The sequence below is a fragment of the Canis lupus genome, chromosome 12 (assembly GCF_011100685.1).
Source record: "Canis lupus familiaris isolate Mischka breed German Shepherd chromosome 12, alternate assembly UU_Cfam_GSD_1.0, whole genome shotgun sequence".
NCBI classification, from domain to species: Eukaryota; Metazoa; Chordata; class Mammalia; order Carnivora; family Canidae; genus Canis; species Canis lupus.
Genome location: NC_049233.1, coordinates 15,774,263 through 15,795,530, shown reverse-complemented (window position 1 = coordinate 15,795,530; position 21,268 = coordinate 15,774,263). Strand labels below are relative to the sequence as shown.

Here is a 21,268-nt window from a genome sequence, read left to right as displayed (position 1 = left end):
TGATCTCCGGGTCATGAGAACGAGCCCCACATCAGGCTCCACACTCAGCGTGGAGCCTGCTTGGGATTTTTCTCTCTCTCCCCCTGCCCCACACCTCCCTCTAAATAAATAAATAAACAAATCAAGCAAGCAAGCATAGGGGTACATGTAACCCTCTGAATTAGTATTTTTGTATTCTTTGTATTCTTTTGTATTCTTTCTAGTAGTGCAAATGCTGGACATAAGGTAGTTCTATTTCTAATGTTTTGAGAAACCTCCACACTGTTTTCCAGAGTGCTTATACCAGTTTGTATTCCCACCAACAGTGCATGAATATTCCTTTTTCGCCACATCCTCCTCACCAATACCTGTTTTTCTTGTGTTGATGATTTTAACCATTCTGACAGATGTGAGGTGAGATAGTTCATTATAGTTTTGATTTGTATTTGCCTGATAAGTGATATTGAGCATCTTTTCATGTCATTGCTGACCAATCTATGTCTTCTTGGAAAAATGTCTATTCATGTCGTCTGCCCATTTGTTAATTGGATTATGTGGGGTTTGGGTGTTGAGTTTTATAAAAGTTCTTTATATTGCTGGATATTTATACCCTTTATTGAATACATCATTTGCCAATATCTTCTCTCATTCTGCAGGTTTCCTTTTAATTTTGACTGTTTCTCCTGCTGTGCAGAAACTTTTAATTTGATGTAATTCCAGTAGTTCATTTTTGCTTTTGTTTCTCCTTGCCTCGGGAGAGATAGATCTATCTAGAAAGAAGTTGCTATGACTGATTTCAAAGAAGTTACTGGCTATGTTCTCTTCTAGAATTTTTATGGTTTCAGGTCTCTCATTTAGGTCTCTAATCCATTTCGAATTTATTTTTGTGTATGGTGTAAGGAAGTGGTCCAGTTTCATTGTTTTGCAAGTGGCCATCCAGTTTTCCCACCACCATTTGTTGAAGACACTGTCCTTTTCCCATTGGAATATCCTTTTCTGCTTTGTCAAAGACTGACCACTTAATTTTAGGTTTATAACTGTAGGTTTATTTCTGGATTTTCTGTTCAACTTACCTAGGTGTCTATTTTTGTACCAGGACCTTACTGTTTTGATTACTACAGTTTTGTAATGTAACTTGAAGTCCAGAATTGTGATGGCTCGAGCTTTGCTATTCTTTTTTAAGATTGCTTTAGCTATTTAGGGTCTTTTGTGTTCCACACAAATGTTAGGACAGCTTGTCCTAAGTCGTATGAAAAATGCTATTGGTATTTGGATAGGGATTGCGTTAAATGTGTAGGTTGCTCTAGGTAGTATAGACATTTTAAAATGTTTATTCTTCCAATCCATGACCATGGAATGCCTTTCTTTCCATTTCTTTGTGTCATCTTCAGTTTCTTTCATCAATGTTTTATACTGTTTGGAATACAGGTCTTCCACCTCTTTGGCTATGTTCATTCCTAGGTATCTTTATTTTTGGTGCAGTTGTAAACGGGACTGTTTTCTTCATTTCACTTTCTGCTGCTTCCTTATTGGCATATATAAACGCAACAGATTTCCATACATTGATTTTGCATCCTAAGACTTAATTCATTTATCAGTTCTAGCAGTGTTTTGGTGCAGTCTTTCAGATTTTCTATATAGACTGTCATGTCACCTGCAAATAGGGAAAGTTTTACTTCTTCCTTACAAATTTGGATGCCTTTTATTTCTTCTTGTTGTGTGAATCAAAGCGGTGAGAACAGACATCCTTCCTTGTCTTGTTCCTGACCTTAGGGGAAAAGCTCTGTTTTTCCGCATTGAGGATAATGTTATAGTTTTTCACAAACGGCTTTTATTAAACTTACTTTGTTGAGGGTTTTATCATGAATGGATGTTGTACTTTGTCAAATGCTTTTTCTACATCTATTGAAATGATAATATGGTTATTATCCTTTCTTTTATTGATGTGATAGATCACATTGATTTGAGATTAAAATACATTTCACAGAGAATATTCCATGACAGATGAGAGGGGAAAATAAATCACAGATCTGGATTACATACAAATAAAATTTTGGAGGTATTTTTGATTGGCAAATGGAATGAACCAAAAGCACTTCATGTTTTACAACTTTGTCTTTACCTCAAATGCCTTAAAATTTAGATCTTATTAAGTTAATGTGACACCATTTTACTCTGCAAACTCTCATTCAGAGAATTACATGGCAAACGTCAGGCTAGTTTCCATAGAAAAATATAAAGTATAATCAGTGTGAATTTCCACCCTTAACGAGATTTTATGGAACTATAACTATTCAAAGTGAGAAACACTTAGAAAAACCTGATCACAAGTACTCACTAATTAAAGAATATAACTTATTATTAGTTTTGTCAGTGATCCAACTTTGAAACAAAAATTTCTAATATTCCTATTTCATGCTCTGGATTCATTTATCTGAAGTAAATCCTGAGACTAAACAGTGAGCCCTTAGCAGGCAATTTCCATTTGCCACTAGTTATCTGCATAAATCAAGATTTTTCTCCAAATATTGCAACAAAGTAAAATAAGGAAATAAATCACTATTATAATGTGCATATATCTCTACACAAATTGCACATTTCTGCCCATTAAAACTGCCTCAGAATTCAAACACATTGACTGGCCATATATGAATTTAAAAAAACAATTTAAACTAATAAGTTCATAACCTTATCTAAAATTAACAGAAATTCAATCCTTAAAATCCACTTACATTTTCAAACCTAAAAATTCACCTACAGCAACACTTTGTGCCATGTGAGGTCTTTTTCCCCTCCAAAATCCAGATCTGTACTTCTAGAATAAGAAAAGTACGTTTTGCCTTTGTGTCTCTCTAAACTCTCCCTAAACTTTCACACAAGATACCTCAAACTTCTATATGTTTTCTTCTATATATAACAAATGAAGAAACTAAAAGCAGTGCTTTAATTTAACATAAAACTCGAACTAGTCTCTCCTAGAATTCATCCCATTTACTTTTTCTGAAACTACTAAACTTATTATCAATAATGGACTTTTTCAAAATAGAATCAAAACAGGGAAAAAATCCTTCCTACACAATTTTTCTAAGAACACATTAAATAAAACTAAAGTTCTGGGGAAAAATTAATTTCTGCATTCCTACAAAACATCTTATCCCACCTGTAAATGCAATATACCCCTTCTAACAAATGTCAAAAATTGAGAACTGTTTTTATAAGTTGGTGCAAGAATTGGGGAAATCATTCGAAAATGAAAATACAGCAATCAGCACCGGCCATGTTCCAAGCACTTTATCAGTATTAGCCCATCCAATCCCCTTAACAACCTGAGGTTATTTTTACCCCATTTACGGAGTAAGAAACTGAAGCACAGACAGGTTAAGTAACTTGCTCAGTCATAACAGCCAATAGGTAGAAGAGCCAGAATTTGACCTTAAGCTGTCCCAGTCTGGAGCCGTGCTCTTAACCCTCTAGCTATACTTAAATAGTACACATATTAGGAGCCATCACTTAATAGGTATCCAAGTTATTTCAAAACGAAGAAATTAAAGACTTTTTCATTTTGTGACACACCAGATAAAGTAACATATATTTAACCTGCCATCTTAAATTATAATAAAGACTGCTGATAACAAAACCAAGCAAATGAGACTTAAAGAAAAAGCTCTTTTTAAATGATTTTGATAACTTTAACATGAATTATTACATACCGATAAATTTAAAGTATATGTTCATATGTAAATGTCTGACAAATACCTTTCAAAAACTAACTACAAATGCCCTCGAATAATCAACCTTCAAAATACATTCAGGGTAGGCAAGTTGAAAGCATACAAACATCACACTTTACCTAGATAATGTGGCAACTTGCCTAACCAGAGCACAGCAGAAAAGTCACTAAGAAAAGGACTCTGAACAATGAAAACAGATACTCCAATGTCCAAGTATTAATGCTAATTTTCCTCAAGATAATATCTCACACACTAAGTAAGGGTATACTTATTTCCCCTTGCTCAGAATTACAAATCTGAATAGGATTCCCACACTAGAAAAATTAGAGAAGGGAGGGTGAAGGGGACACTAATCACAGTGACAAGAACATCCAATAGGAAAGCAGGAAAATATTTAAATAACTCCAAAATGCAAAGGAATCTGATCAACAGTCCAACATACAATCCAACACATTACTCAAGGCATCTCAGCAACTGATGGTCACAAATGATGACCCTAGGTCATCAAGAGGTTGAATTACATTCCACATCCTATTTAAAACAAAAAAGACACATATTTTAGTACGCTTTTCATCCAAATCAGTTAAAGTGGTTTTATCATTTGATGCTTACAGGAATAAAAAATTCAAACACTCAGTAAACTCAACCAATTAAAAAGGAATTCATTTGAAAGGTGCCAACAGCAAAAGGTTTTTACTGTCCGGGGGTTTAAGAGCACTTTGTCTACAAAGGTTACCTGAAAGACATAAAAGTAGAAAGTGCGGCAAAACACAAAAGAGCTAAGCGAGGATCTGTAAACACTGCTTAAAGCATTTCTCACAAAACATTGTGTGGGCAGAAGGTGCCACATCAGCAGTCGTCAGTATTTGTCCTGCTTCTAAATCATTTGTTAGTTGCATGAATTATTAATTTCGGTTAACAGTGTGTTTGATATGAAGAGTATCAATTCTCAACTACCAAAAAAAAAAAAAAAAAAAAAAACAACCTTTGGTAGAGTCTTCCTGATTTGGTCTATAAAAACTCAAAACTGGGATCATTCTTACAGAACATGCTTATGCTCGCTGGTAGCACAAATCTATGTTTTATAATGGCACACTTTTATACTGGCACGCACACTGCTTTTAGGTTGCTTTTAATTTAAGGGATTGCGAGAGAGACAGTGCCCAGCCCACACCGAAATCTTTTATCAAGAGAACTGTTACATCGCTCAACAACACTCCCTTTCAACCAGGCTGCAACACATTCTGCTTTCTCTAGCTCCAAACTAAACTTTAAAAAGCACATAGTAAAAAAAAAAAAAAAAAAAAAAAAAAAGGCACATAGTTAAGTACCATACATATAAGGCCTTGTAGCTGTAGTTTTGTCTCCTCCAGCAAGGAAGTCTGACTCCAAACAGGAAACAGCTTCTCAAAGGGTTCAACCCTGAAAACCTATCAAACCCCAACCCCGCACTCGGGAAGGGATCTCAGGTCCGGGTGCCAACACGCTCGCCTAGGTAAAAACGCAGTATGTACTCCGGCTTCCCCGTCCTCGAGGCATCCCTTGCAAGTCTCAGCGGAGGAGGGGGGGGGGAGATTACCTCTCCTACTAACAACAAACGGAGACCTTCTTAAAAAGGCCAATCTACACAACGCCGAGCAGAAGATAAAGAAGTTTAAAGAGCCACTTTGTTAAGTTTTTCCATCACCCTCCCCCATGCGACCGGAATCGGGGAGGGCAGGAGAGGCTGGGAAGTTCAGGCTGAGGTTGGCCGGGCGGGGGGCGGGGGGCGAGGGGCCGGGGCCGGGCCGGGCGCCCCTGCCGCGTTTCCTCACCTTTCCCGAGGGCGGGAAGAGGCGGGGGGGGGGGGGGGGGGGGGGGCGCGCGGGACAAGGCACCCGCAAACCCTCGGACCAAGTTCTCCGCGAGCAGAGGGGGGCGGAAGGCAGGGCGAGGAGGGGCGGCGGGCCGGGGCCGAGACCCGGAGGCCCGGAGGCCCGGAGGCCCGGCGGGGCGGCGGGAAGCGCCCGCGAGTGTCTTACCCATGCTGGGGGCTCCCGCGGGGAGAAGCCCGGCGCTCGCGGCTCCTCCTCCGGCTGCTCGCGCGGCCGCACTGGCGGCGGAGGCGGGCCCCGCGCTCGGCGCTCGCTCCTCCTGAGCTCAGGCGGGGCGAAGAGGCGCCTCCATCCGCCCGCGGCGCCCCCCGGACTGTCCCGTCAGCGCGGCCCGCGAGCGAGAGGCAGGAGGCGGCGGCGGTGGCGGCGGCGGCCGAAGTCGCGGTGGCGGGCGGGCCCTCCGCCGCCCTCCGCCGCCCGCCCGGACGGCTGCCTTCCCAGCCCCGGTGGATCCCGCAGCAGGGCTGGGACCTGCCGGCTCGCCCCGGCCGCCGAGTCCTAACCGCCGGAGCCCCGGAGCCCGCCTCCCGCCGCTCGCGGACGCCACCGCCGTCCCGGAACGCGACGCCGAAAGCTGAGCGGGAGACCCCACGGAGGCCGGGAAGGTGCCGGGAGCCGGCCCCGGGAGGCGGGAAGTCTCGCGAGAACCCCCCTTCTCCCTGCCCCGCCCCCTCCGCGTCCCGGCCCTCGGCCCGCACCCCAGCTGGTGCCAGGTGCGGTGACGTCAGGGCCGGGGAGCGGCGCGCCGCCCGCGCCCAGGTGCAGCGGGGCTGAAGAGGAAGGAATCCGGAAGCGCCGCGGCGGCCCCTGCACCTGGACGTGCGGCGCGCTGGGACGGCCGTTTTGTACGGTTTGCCGCCCCGGATGGATACCGAGCGTGTGCTCCGAGGCACGGTGAGCCTGTGTTGCCCCACTTTCTGCGGGGGGCGATGCGGGCTTGCTGCGGGCGGAGTGGCGGGTTCTGGGGGACCCGACAGAAAACAGACGGCGAGAGCAAGAGGCAAAGAGACTACGGAGCCCGAGACCTCTTGCTTGTCAACCCTTAGAGGCCAGCCTGTTCCTGGGACCCCCCGAAGTTTACGTTGCAGGTTCTTAACAAATCACAAGCACACAGGCACTCGTTGCGGGGGGCGGGGGCGGGGGGGGGGGACACCAAACCATAAGCACACACACACACACACACAAAATTATATTTTACAGAAATAAATTATTGGTTCATTGAGCCTCTGTCAGCTGACAACATCTAAATCCCTTTACTTGACCAGGGGGAGAAATAGTCATGATTTGAAACACTGCCAGGTATTTTTTTTTTTCTAGCCTCAGTATGAGGAAGGACATAGGATTACTGTAATCAAACATGAGCATTTCTTAGAAGAGTTGGAAACAAGTATAATTCAGCCAGCTTTTCTTACCCTACTGTTTAAATAGACCCAGCTCCAGACAGATGTGTGAGAGCAACATTTGTTGACTGCCAACTACTGTGCCGAATGCTTTTTTAAAGAAATTATGTCATTCAATTCTCAAAACTATGAATTGTAGGAATTAACGAATCTCAGCGCTAGGACTGCCTTGCTGTTTGAAATCAAGCAGACGTGGGTTTCTGAAACAGCACAGCCGTTTACTTTTTTGTTCACCTTGGGTAAATTAAACCTGGCTGAACTTCAGTTTCTTGAATCTCTCGAAAAAAAAAAAAAAAAATCTTTACACTGCAAAACCGTGTCACACAGTAACAACCTTTTAAATATTTATCCCCATGATCTCTTACAGACCTGCTTTTGCCATCTTTTAATATTTTTTTTCTTTCAAAAATGTTGCATATGGTACCTTTCGAACAAGGATTGTCAATCACAATCAGAGGCTGAAAAGGACAAAAGAAAAATAATTTTAATATGCACACCTAAATGAGATGTACATGTTGACTGTATTGCATTAGAACTACAAAACGTGCCCTTTTTCAGTCAACAAATATTATATGACTTTGAGGTGTACAAGATGGTGATTCAACATATATACATTATGAAGCTGTTGCAGTGTTGCAGGGTTCTTGTCTCACAGAGTTAGAGAATGAATCTCTGGGACTCAAAAAAGTGAAGTGAAAGTTTATTAAGTGAAAGTGAGAACTGAAAGGAAAGAAAAAAGCTCTCTAGGGTGAGAGGAGTGTCCTGAATGGGTTGCCACGAGGGCTTTTATGGTAGATCTTTTATAGGAAACTAACTGGTGAGCTTAACCTCACCACTGGGAGCACCATGTTGACTTCTTCAAGTGTGGGAAGTTTCAATGGTCAATTTGTAACTTTCATAAAAATATCTCCTCTATAACATTTAAAACAGACAAGATAGTCTCCTTATATCCCCTTAGCTCTGGTTTTTGTTTATAACTTTCATGAAAATATCTCATCTAGGGATCCCTGGGTGGCTCAGCGGTTTAACGCCTGCCTTCGGCCCAGGGTGTGGTCCCGGAGTCCCAGGATCAAGTCCCACATCAGGCTCCCTGCATGGAGCCTGCTTCTCCCTCTGCCTGTGTCTCTGCCTCTCTCTCTCTCTCTCTCTCTCTCTCTCTCGGATAAATACATAAAATCTATAACATTTCTCCGCATCTAGGATTTCTGTGAGCCTGGCCAGTAGCCCCTTACCTGTCTCTCTCTACCTATCCCTGCCTGTCCCTTACTCAAAATGAACACCAGAATAAATTAAGCTACTATCTTTTACCCTACAAAGCTGTTACAATATTATTAACTATATTCTCTATGTTGTACATTGCATTCCCATGTCTTATTTATTTTATAACTGGAAGCTTGTACCTTTTGTTTCCCTTCCTCTACTTTGCCCATACTGCCACCCACTTCCCTCTGTGGCAACCACCAGATTCTTCCTTGTGAGTCTGTTTTGTTTGGGTTTTTTTTCAAATTCCACATGTAAGTGAAATCATACAGTATTTGCCTTTCTCTGACTTATTTCACTTAGAATACTATCCTCTCCGTCCATTCATGTTGTCACAAATGGCAAGATTTTATTCTTTTTATGGCTGAATAATATTCCTCTGTGTGTGTGTGTGTGTGTGTGTATCTCACATCTTTATCCTTTCATGTATGATAGACACAGGTTGTATGTGTATCTTAAATATTGTAAATAATGCCACAATGTACATAGAAGCAAAATATGTTTTTGAATTAGTGCTTTTGTTTTCTTCAGATAAATACCCAAAAGTGGAATTGCTAGATCATATGGTGGTTCTATTTTTAATTTTCTCAGAACCTTCATGCTATTTCCCATGGTGACTATACCATTTTGCATTCCACCAATAGTGCACAAGTTTTCCTTTTCTCCCTATCCTCCTCAACACTTGTTATTTCTTGCTTTTTTTTTTTTTGGTTTTTTTTGACACTAGCCATTCTGACAGGTATAAGTGGCGCCTCATTGTGGTTTTGATTTGCATTTCCCTAATGATTAGTAATGTTGCATAGCTTATCATATATCCGGTGGCCATCTGTATTTGATGTTTTTTGCAAAAATATCTGTTCAGATCCCCTGCCCATTTCTTGACTATTGTGGTTTTCTGTTAATATTGAGTTGTGTGAGTTATTTCTATATTTTGAATATTAACCCATTATCAAGTGATACAAATGGTATAATAAATTGCTTTTTTACTATATTGATGATTTTCTTTGCTTGCAAAATTCTTTTAGCTTTGTATAGTCCCATATCTTTGCTTTTGTTGCCCTTGCCAGAGGAGATAAATCCAAAACAGATATTGCTAAGACTGATGTCCAACGCATGCATGCTGTATACGTGTCCTTCTAGAAGTTTTATGGTTTCCAGTCTTGACATTTAGGTCTTTAATCCATTTAGAGTTATTTTTGTATGTGGTATAAGAAATTGGTCTGGTTTCATTCCTTTGCATATAGTTTTCCAGTTTTCCCAATATCATTTATTGAAGAGACTATCTTTTCCCCATTGTATATTCTTCCCTCCTTAGTCACAGATTAATCGGCTATGTATTCCTGGACTCTGTTCTGTTTTATTGATCTAAGTATTTTTGTATGAGTAACATAGCGTTTTGATTATTAGAGTTTTGTAGTATAGTTAGAAATCTGGGAGTATGATAATGCTAGCCTTGGTCTTCTTCCTCTAGATTACTTTAGTTATTCGGGGTCTTTTGTGGTCCCTTCCTAGTTTTCAGATTGTTAGTGGCTGATACTTGCATCCATGTTCATCAGAGATATTGGCTTGTTGCTTTTTTCTGGTATCTTTGTATGGTTTTGGTGTCAGGGTGAAGCTAGACCTATAGAACAAGTTTGTTCCTTGTTCTTTTTTTTTTTTTTTTTTTTTGAATAATTTGAGAATAGGTATTAACTCTTCTTTAAATGTTGGGCAAAATTCACCTGTGAATTTTGTGCTCAGACTTTTGTTTGTTGGGATTTTTTTGATTCCTAATTCAATTTTACTACTAGTAACCAATCTGTTCAGATTTTCTATTTCACTGTAATTCAGTCTTGGAAGGTTGTGTGTTTCTCGGAATTTATCCATTTCTTCTAGGTTGCTTCATTCACTGACATATAATTTTTGTGGAAGTCTCTTATGATCCTTTGTATTTCTCTGGTATCTGTTCTACTTCTCTTTCATTTCTGATTTTATTTATTTGGGCCCTCTTTTCTTAATGAGTCTGACTAAAGATACATTCTTTTTTTTTTTAATTAGCTCTTAATTTCATTGATTTCTTTATATATTTTTTAATCTGTTTCATTTATTTCTTCTCTAGTCTTTATTATTTCCTTCCTACTACTAACTTTGGGTTTTGTTCCTCTCTTTCTAGTTTCTTTAGGTATAAAGTTAGATTGTTCATTTGGGAATTTTATTGTTTCTTGAGCTAGGCTTGTATCACTATGAACTTGCCTCTTATAATTGCTTTTGTTATGTTATCATAAGTTTTGGTTGTTGTGGTTCCATTTTCATTCGTATCAAGGTATCTTTTTTATTTCCCTCTTTGATTTCTTCATTGACTCATTGTTCTTTAGCCTTCAGGAGTTTGTGGTTGGGTTTTTTGTTTGTTTGGTTTTTTTGTTTTGTTTTGTTTTGTTTTGTTTTTTGTTGGTTGATTTTTTTTTAAAGATTTTATTTATTTATTTGAGAGAAAGAAAGAGAGAGAGCATACAAGCGGGGTGGGGGCGGGGTGGCGAGTGGGGAGAGGGAGAAGCAGTCTACCGGCTGAGCAGGGAGCCCAGCTTGGGGCTTGATCCCAGGACTCTGGGATCATGACCTGAACCAAAGGCAGAAGCTTAACTGCCTGAGCCACCCAGGCACCCATTTGTTGTGTGTGTGTGTGTGTGTGTGTGTGTGTGTGTGTGTGTGTGTTGATTTATTTATTTATTTAAGAGAGAGAGAGTGCTCGTGCATGCATGCTTGAATTGGGGTAAGGAAGGACAAAGGGGAAAAATCTCAAGCGGACTCTTCACTGAGCACAGAGACTGTCATGGGGTCTGTCTAATGACCCATTAGATTATGACCTGAACCGAAATCAAGGGTTAGATGCTTAACCAACTGAGCCACCCAGGTGCCTCCAGGACTTTGTGTTTTTTCCCCTTTTCTTCTAATTGATTTCTGCTTTTATACAGTTGTGGTAGGAAAAGATGTGTAATGAGTTTTCAGTCTTCTTAAGTGTATTAAGACTTATCTTGTGGCCTAACATGTGCTCTATCCCAGAGAATGTTCTGTATGCACTTGAAAAGAATGTGTATTCTGCTGGTTTAGGAAGGAACGCTCTTCATGTATCTATTAAATCCATCTGGTCTAATGTGTTATATAAAGCAATATTTCTGTGTTGATTTTTCTATCTGGATAATCTATCCCTTGAAGTAAGTGGGGTTTTATAATCCCCTGCTATTATTGTATTGCTGTAATTTTATCCCTCTATGTCTGTTAATATTTGCATTATGTATTTAGGTGTCCCTATGTTATGTGCATAGATATTTACAAGAGTTATATCCTCTTGTTGAATAATCTCTTGATCGTTATTAATGCCCTTCTTTGTCTCTGGTTGCAGTCTCTGGTTTAAAGTCTATTTTGTTTAGTATAAGAATTGCTACCACAGCTTTCATCTTTTTCCATTCCTTTACTTTCAGTCTTTGTATGTGCTGAAGTGAGTGTCTTGTAGGCAATATATATATTTGTCTTGTTTTTTGTATCCATTTAGCCACCCTATGTCTTTTGATTGGAGCATTTAGTCTATTTACATTTAAAGTAATTATTGATGAATACCTACTTATTGTCATTTTGTTGTTTTTTGGTTGTTTTGTAGTTCTTTGTTCTTCTCTATTACTGCTCTCTTCCCCTGCAAGTTGGTGACATTCCTTGGTGATATATTTGTGTTCCTGTCTCTTCTATTATAAGTATTTGGTTTGTAGTTACCATAGGTTCATATGTAATAAACTATGCGTATAGCAGTCCTTTTTAAGTTGTTGGTGGCTTAAGTTCAAACCTGTTCTTTTTTTTTTTTAATAAATTTCTCTGTTTTATTTTATTTTTTTTAAAGATTTTATTTATTTATTCATGAGAGACACAGAGAGAGAGAGAGAGACAGGCAGAGAGAGAAGCAGGTTCCTCACAGGGAGCCCGATGCGGGACTCGATCTGGGACTAGGATCACGCCCTTAGCCAAAGGCCGACGCTCAACCTCTGAGCCACCCAGGCGTCCCAAACCTGTTCTAAAAGCACTACATTTTTACTCTCTGCCGTGTTTTATGTTTTTGACATATTTTACATATTATTTTGAGAATTCCTTGACTAATTTTTGTAGATCAAGATAATATACTACTTCTATCTTTTATCCTTCACACTAGCATATATGTTGTTGGTCTACTACCTTTACTGTATGCTTACCTTTACCAGTGCAATGTTTTCTTTCATTATTTTGAAATTTCTAGTAATGGCCTTTTCTTTACCATTTAATGAAATGTCCCTTTAACATTTCTTGTAAGACCAGTTTGAACTCCTTTAGGTTTTGCTTGCCTGGGAAACTCCTTATCTCTCCTTCTATTCTGAGTGATATCCTTGCTGGATAGAGTATTTTTGGTTGTAAGTTGTTTCTTTTTCAGCATTCTTGTTGTGCCACTCTCTTCTGGCTTGTAAAGTTTCTGCTAAAAAATCAGCTAGTTATCTTCAGGTGTTCCCTTGTCCATAACTAGTGGTTTTTCTCTTGCTGTTTTTAGGATTCTTAATTTTTAACTGTTGACACTTCGATTATAATGTGTCTTAGTGTGGTTCACTTTGGGTTCGTCCTATTGGGAACTCTCCATGCTTCCTGCACCTAGATGTCTGTTTCCTTTACTAGGCTAGGGAACTTTTCAGTCATTATTTCTATAGATAGGTTTGCTTTCCCTTTCTTTGTTTTTTCTCCTTGGGACTCCTATAATGAATGTTAGTACTCAGTGGTCCATTAAACTATCCTCATTCTTTATTCTTTTTATATTTGATGCTCTGATTGGATGATTTCCACTGCCCTGTCTTCTTTTTTTTTTTTTTTTAATATGAGCATTGTTTTATTTTTTATTTATTTATTTTTTTTATTTATTTATGATAGTCACAGAGAGAGAAAGAGAGAGAGGCAGAGACACAGGCAGAGGGAGAAGCAGGCTCCATGCACCGGGAGCCCGACGTGGGATTCGATCCCGGGTCTCCAGGATCGCGCCCTGGGCCAAAGGCAGGCACCAAACCGCTGCGCCACCCAGGGATCCCTGCCCTGTCTTCTATATTGCTGCTCATTCTTCTGCATCATCTAATCTGTTATTGAATCTCTGGTGTGTTTTCATTTCAGTTATTGTATTCTTTAGCACTGACTGGTTCTTTTTTATATTTTCAGTCTCTTTATTGAAGTTCTCACTGTGTTCAACTATTCCTCTCCCTAGTTCAGTGAGCATTTTTATGACCATTACTTTGAACTTTATCTGGCAGATTGCTTATCTCCATTTTGCTTGCCATTTGGGGTTTCGTTTTCGGTTTTTGTTTTTTGTGGGTTTTTTTTAATTTTTGTCTTGTTCTTTCATTTGGGACATATTTCTTTGTCTCTTCATTTTGCCTAACTCTCTGCATTTGTTTCTATGCATTAGGTAGATCAGATACATTTCCCTGTCTGAAGGAATGGTTTTATAAAGAATGTGCCCCTGTGGGGCCCAGTTGCACAAATACTCTTGGTCGTCTGAGCCAGTGTCCCAAAAATGTGCCCTGTATGGGCTGCATATACCCTTCTATTATGACTGGATCATGACTGGTATGGACATGTTGTTGTGTGAGGCTTTCCCTTGCTATGGCTGTATATTAGGCCCAGCCATCACTGCTACACACATGCTGTTAAATGCAGCTAGCCCCGAGCCTATCTGGCTCTAACACCTGGCTGTGATTGCCACAGGTGCACTGTTGTGCAAGGTTGGTTCCTTGCACGCCTGCCTGTAAGCTGTGACAGCCCTGGACTTGCTGGAGGGCAGGACAGGCCTCCAGTGTAACTGGATACAAGGTCCAGGTATAACTATTGCAGATACTCTAGTGTACAGGGCTGGGCCCCTGGCATGGGGGCACTTGGAGGGACCACTGATGCTGGCCAAGGCCTCCCACATGGTGTGGTGGGGCAAGTGGAACTATTTGAGAGGGGCTCCAATGCCAACACTCGGTATAGGGGAGCCACTTGGGAGGAGTGCTGATCTGGGTTGAGTAAATTGGATGAGGCAAGTCTGTAGGGGAATACTGGGGCTGGAAAATGGTGCTAGCATAACAGATGGACAGAATCAGAAATGGTACCCACTTAGTGCTGAGCCAGTTAGGTAGAAAGGAAGTAAAAAGAAAATGGTGCCTACCAGTGCTTCCATCTCTGAAGAATGTTCTAACAGATCCCTGCCTATCCAGCACATGCCCTAAAATTAGTCAGTGGCTCTTCACATGATACCCAGAGGCCTTTCAAGCTGGGACTTTGCACTGGGACTCAGTGAGTGAGATTGTGTGTAGGTCCTTTAAGAGCAAAGTCTCAGTTTCCTGGTTGCCCCTCTGACTCTCCCGGTATAAGCCAACAGAAGCCTGCTGGTTTTCAAAGCTAGGCATTATGGCTGTTTGTCTTCCTAGGGCAGGTTTTCTGAGCTGTGGAGTGCAATGTGGGATTTGGACCCCTTGTTCCCCAGGGCCTCTAAGGTTACAATATCCCTCCCGTTTGTGGGTCACTGCATCCAGGCTTGGGTCCTAACCGGATTCTATTTCCACCCCTTCTACCCATCTCATTGTGGTTTTTTCCTTATATTCTCACTTGTATAAGATCTGTTTTGTTAGCCTTCATTCTCAGAGGTAGTTGTTCTGTATGTAGTTGTACATTTTGGTGTGTTTGTGGGAGGAGGTGAGCTTAGGATCTTCCTACTCCACTATGTTGATCCCTTCCTCCAACAAATATATTTGTTGAGTATTATGTTCGTTGTCCCCTACCAAGCAAACAAACAAACATAAGCTGATGTACAGCCCTTATACTCAAAGATTTGCATTTCAGCTAGGAAGTAAGACATTGACACATTGTTTGTTTAAAGTATGAGGTAGTAAAAAAATAAAAAATAAAAATAAATAAATAAATAAATAAAGTATGAGGTAGTGAAGGTAAAATGCCTGAGAATTTAAAGGAAAATAAATTACCGTAAGCAAGGCAAGCTTGGGGGAGATGGTATGAATGGAACTAAAGCTTGGAGAAAGGCAATAATTTCAGCCTGGAGGAGTCTTACCAGTAAGGAGAGGAGGCAGATATGCAAACAGACTATTCCTGAGTTTAAAGAAGTCTGTGTGTCTCCAGCAGCCCACAAGAAAGTAAACAATTTAAAATTTGAAAGGGAATACCTGGGTGGTTCAGCGGTTTAGCACCTGCTTTTGGCCTAGGGCGTGATCCTGGAGTCCCAGGATCAAGTCCCACATTGGCTCCTGCATGGAGCCTGCTTCTCCCTCTGCCTGTGTCTCTGCCTCTCTCTCTGTGTGTCTCTCGTGAATAAATAAACAAAATCTTTTAAAAATGAATAAATAAATAAAAATAAAATTTGAAAGAATGAGAGGCGTCTGAGTGGCTCAGTCAGTTAAGCATCTGCCTTCGGCTCAGGTCAGGTCCTGAACCCACATAGAGCTCCATAGAGCCCATAGAGCCCACATCGGACTCCCTGCTCATTGGGGAATATGGTTCTCCCTCTGTCTCTCCTGCTTGTACACACATGTGCGAGTTCTCTCGTTCACTCAAATTAAATCTTTAAAAAAATAATAAAATATGAAAGAATGAGGCTGATGAGAGACAAAAGACAATACAAGAAAGGAGACAAAGAAAAATATAATACATGGAAAGAGAACAAAATTCCTAGGTCTGTAGAATGCCAGACATTCAAAAAGAAAGACTAATGAATAGAACTAAAAAGAGGTTAAGGAAAACAAACAGAAGGAGGGGGGAAAGACCACTGAATTTGCCAGTAATACCTTCAAAGGTATAATTTCAAAATATATATAACATCTCTCTGTCTCTGTCTCTCTTTCTGTATCTCTAATAAATAAATAAATAATATTTTTTAAAAAATAAAGAGAACTGGGCAGCCCTGGTGGCTTAGCGGTTTAGCACCCCCTTCAGCCCAGGGTGTGATCCTGGAGACCCAAGATCGAGTCCCACGTCAGGCTCCCAGCATGGAGCCTGCTTCTCTCTGTCTCCTTCTCTCTCTCTGTCTCTCTCTCTCTCTGTATTTCTAATAAATAAATAAATAAATAAGTAATATTTTTAAAAATAAACAAAATATATATAACAGAATATATGATAGATATAACTATATGTATTCAGAATATATATAACACAGAAGTTAAAAGTCAGGTAAGGTTTCAGTGGCTAAATGATTGATAAGGAAGTGGAGGCCACAGGTAGATAAGGTGACCATATTTTCTTAACCAGAAGTCAGGTCACATGATCTGTCAACAAGATAAAAACATTTACAATCAATTCTGTCCTAGAAATTACAGGATCTGTTTTATTTCCATAATAAACTATGTACTTTACAAGTTTGAAAATCAGAATAAACAAATAACTTTGCAAATTCAGAGGACAACGTCCCATTGAGGTAATTGTTGAGGTATTGGATCATAATTTAGAAGGATCAGGGAATAGGACAGATAAGAAAGGTTGAGAACCTTAAAGTAAAGCTAAGAAGTAATCACTATCCTAGAGTCAATGCCATCTTCCAAAAGTAAAGCCAGAGGAAATCCCAAAGAAAAATGAAATTTATAAATTAATTTTTTAAACTTACAAAATGGCATAAACAAATGTTTGTTATTAATTACTCCATTGAGGCTTTTTCATTTGGTGAATTTCACTTCTCCAATGAGACCTTCAAAATATGGCACTATATTTTAGACATTTTCATATAGCTGGCACTCTATGCAGCTCAAAACATTGCTTTCCTCAGCAATCACTCTTAATTGGGGGATAGAAAATATGGTGAAAAGATAATCTTTTACTTACTATGTATTTAGATCTAACCTCAAATACCTTTCAGCTAAAAACAATCTTTTTCCATTTATTTTCATTGTTACCTTATAATGAATTAGAGTCTTTCTATTCATCCTGACCCTTCTTTGTATTCCCAAATAAATGGGCTAATATCACTCCAATCATTCACTTTCTTTTTTTCTGCTGAATACTGAATATGCTGATCTGGTATCAAAGAGAATATTATAATCTCTGTGAAAATATAACATCAGACCAATATAATTCACTTAACTGCCCTCATTTTACCTAATTTTTTCTTAGGCATTTATCAAAAGATATCTACATTAAAAAAATTATATACCTTCTTTCCTTCTGGTAAAAACTGTTCTAACCAGGAAGCTTATTCTGAAAGGAAATTAAATATTAACTTGATTGCGTTATTTTTAAAACATTGTTTTAGCTCAAATCTTACAGGTAACTAATTTTGTTTCTTTTTTCTTAGTTCCACAGTACTAGATATCCTGGCCAGTTTTCTTATTGTTAGTTATCTTGTTTGGGCTTGGTTAGTTTACTATACACTTAAGCACAAATTACATCAATATATAACCTGAATTTTAAAAATAATTCTTTAGAAAACAATTGCAGGAAATAATAATCTCAGGCACAATGCCTATATTGTGAGGTCATTGAAGCTGAAAAATCTCCCTGCCAAACTGGTGACCCATCAGCTTGCAACAAAATCGTGCTACTCTGCTAGCAATTTGGGAGATGTGCTCAAACATATGACCATTTTAAGCACTTTTCATTATTGCACATTAAGAAGAAGTTTAATTAAATGTATGGTGAGCCCATCCAAGTGACTTACCACTTTGCCAACGAAATGACCTTTTTAATAATGTTATTTGTACTTCATTCAGGTAGTAGTGTCATCATAGAGCTGGTGTCTAGTCATAGAGCCTCATAGGCTCTCAAACAAGGTCTCTTTCAAGAAGCCTTATTTTTTCAAAATGTTAAAGCTAGTCTCTTTTGAAGGGCCAGGTATTTTAAGTAGTCCCAATGAGAAATACACTTGCATTTTTCAAATATTAGTCAACTCAAAATATTATGTCAAGAATTTTCAGTCATGATTACCCATTCATTCAACTCAACAAACATTTATTGATTATACATAAGCACCTGCTCTGTCGTAAATATAGAGCTAGAAAATAGTCTATACCCTCAAAAGAGGAAGTATTAGGGAGCTTCTAGGAGTACATTGAAGTTGCTTAGTAAGGACAACCAGTAAGAAGTTGCCTGGTAAGAAGGTAGAGTATTCAGTCAGGTCAACAAGCAGGTATACAGTTGAAATCCTGGGATGCCTTTTGGGGGGCCAGCCTCAGGAAAACAGATTCAAACACAAAGGGCTCCATGTATCATGGAAATGATCTGAGGTCTTATCCTAGAAGTTATGGGTACTTAATGAAAGATTCTAACTGATAATTGATTTCCTTTTTCTTTTTTTTTTTTAATTTTTTTATTTATTTATGATAGTCACACAGAGAGAGAGAGAGAGAGGGGCATAGACATAGGCAGAGGGAGAAGCAGGCTCCATGCACCGGGAGCCTGACGTGGGATTCGATCCCAGGTCTCCAAGATCGCGCCCTGGGCCAAAGGCAGGCGCTAAACCACTGTGCCACCCAGGGATCCCTGATTTGCTTTTTCAGTCATATTTACAGTCACACATAAAAATGGGCAAATCTAAAGAAATTTAATATAAAACATTCAGTTCAATAAGCATTGATTAAGTACCCACTACCCACAATCATTATGCTTTTTCCTAATATAAAAAAAATGTCTAAGTCAATATGATATACAAGGTACTGTGTGTTCTGGGCACTGTGAGAGATATAACACAGCAAGCACAAACTCTGCCTTTAAAGAAATGTGATTTCCAGCTTAAAGCCTAAGATAGGCTTAACTGTTTTGAATGTATGCTTATTTAAGTAAAATCTACCTTATTGCAGAGAAACTGCGTTTAGAATCATGGCACATTCTCATGTTAGTAATGTCTTTGCAGTATTCTTATTTAGATAATTTTGCAAATTTTAAGCAGTACATACAAATGACCTGTTGTCCAATAATCAGAAGTGATATTTGTACTTATCACAAGTTCCTCTACCACAGGGTAGCTTTTTTGAAAACAAAAATATTAGTCATCTGTGTTTTCTTCCCTTGTGAGTTTGTATAAATGACAGAAGAGTTTTTTGTGTGTTTAATAGTAAACCAAGGGCACTGTCCAAAGAGGATCCCTTTGGCATTACCATTTCTTCTTCTGGCTTAATTTGACACTAAAAAGGACTCATCAAATCATTACATTTCTGTGCTTCTACCCAGCTAGCCAAAAATTGTTTCTGAAACAAGAAGTGGAAATTTTATTTCAGATCCCTTGTAACTTCCTTAACTGCACAGATGACAAATGCATGTAAAAAAAAAAATGCATGTTACGCTCCCTCTGACATTAGAACTCTTAAACTACCTGCTCTCTTATTATTTTGATGTCCAGAATTAAATACCTTCCAAAGCAAAAGAAGTTCATAAGCCAAGATGTTCCTCTCTACACATGACTGAGAATTCACATTCCATTCTGCTGGTTTCTAGGCCAGGTCTCACCACTCCCCCACTGCACCACATTCTAGACGTGGCTCATAGCTGCTCTCCTCAGTCTCCTGTCAGCCCACACCTCTTTCCCCAGCTTTGCCTTTCATATCTACTTAAGTATCTGAGGACAAGTTCAAGTGAAACATGATACACTTCCACCTTCTTGCTCCTGAGGCTTATACTAATACTTATGGCTGGGAACCTGAGTCATTCTAAAAGATCTGTTGCACACTCTGCCTCTCTTCTTTGTAGACGCAATTCTTCAACATGGACTATGTCCCCCCCCCCCCCGCCCTTTTTTTTTTTTTTGCTCTTGACAGTGATATCTCTGATATGGACCCTTCATAATTTTATATTTGGCCTATCTTTTCTTCACCCTTAGTTTCCTAGAGTGTATCTTCATCCTTTCCATTCTTCCTTATCCACCCTTTTGGCCTATCTTATACCACATCTCTTCTAACTCTTTAACTCTGTCCCAGAAACTGTCAATCCAGTCTGTCCAGTCTAGTAAACCCTGCATGTGTAGCCTCTTTGACCTCTTAACCCTCCCTCACCATTAAATAACTTTTCACAGAATAATCCTGGACCTTATTGAGACTATTTAAAAGTGACAGTTTTCTATTAATAGCTCATAATCTCAGTGTGTTCCTTAAAATAAATCACTAACGTAGGTAATATTTGTTGTTTCACAGTGTTGGCAACATTAGTAACAGCTAGCACCATCTGACCGTTTTAGGTCTTGGGCGATGACCTACACACTTCACATATCTCATCTGATGTGATCTTCACTGCAGGGCTATGAGTCATAGAATTATGATCCCCATGTTAAAGAGCAGGAAACTAATACCAGTAATTACCTTGCCTAAAATCATATAAATATTAAATAGCAGAGACTGGGCTAATTCCATAGTTAATGTTCCATCTTATCTCAAGTCAATTTGCTCCTTGAGCCATGATTTCTTCTTTTGTTTAAAGAGGAGGAGGAAAGAGAGAAAGAGTAGGAGGGTCTAAAGGGATCTTTCTTCAATGATCTGTTGTAAAGATCAAGCAGGAGGGACACCTGGGTGGCTCAGCCGTTAAGTGCATCTGCATTCACGCCCAGGTGTGGTCCTGGAGTCCTGGGATCGAGTCGCACATCAGGCTCCCTGCATGGAGCCTGCTTCTACCTCTGCCTATGTCTGCCTCTCTCTCTCTGTATCTCTCATAAATAAATAAATAAAATATTTTTTTAAAAAAAGATCAACCAGGAAAGGGCCTGGTACAGAGTAGATACTCCATGCTAATTTCTTTTCCCACCTTCAAGCATTCACTGAAGACCTGCTCTGTCCTGTACAAAGTGCTTGTGTAGATGGGCATAGAGAAATGATAAAGGAGGCATCATGGAGCTTATGATCTAGGGAAGGAAGCTGTATTTCCTGAATATACAATATAAATCATCTATATTCTCACACATGCCACCTGCTACATGACTTTCTTAAATATGTTCTCTCCTTCATAAACACTGTCCTTATACTTCTAAGATATTTGGTGTGTTTTCTTTTTTAATATAGTTGGTAGTGTACAACTTTCATTTCCTGTTATG

General features: G+C 39.6%; 1 protein-coding gene and 1 long non-coding RNA gene across 3 annotated transcripts in view; one reads left to right on the top strand and one right to left on the bottom strand.

The window, feature by feature from the left end:
- The window catches only part of CD2AP (CD2 associated protein), a 146,056-nt gene extending 140,184 nt beyond the window's left edge, over positions 1–5,872 (bottom strand). Inside the window, exon 1 of the mRNA XM_038554264.1 lies at positions 5,732–5,872. Within this exon, the coding sequence (XP_038410192.1) occupies positions 5,732–5,735 (4 nt within the window). The 5' untranslated portion in view covers positions 5,736–5,872. The remainder of the gene's footprint in view (positions 1–5,731) is intronic.
- A 504-nt stretch (positions 5,873–6,376) lies between these two features.
- LOC102153269 overlaps positions 6,377–21,268 on the top strand; it is a 53,225-nt gene continuing 38,333 nt past the window's right edge. The window contains exon 1 of one of the 2 annotated variants that reach the window (XR_005367803.1): positions 6,377–6,478. This is a non-coding gene — a long non-coding RNA (uncharacterized LOC102153269). Of the gene's footprint in view, positions 6,479–6,589; positions 6,673–21,268 lie in introns of those variants that run through there. The other variant, XR_005367804.1, reaches the window with a different exon arrangement.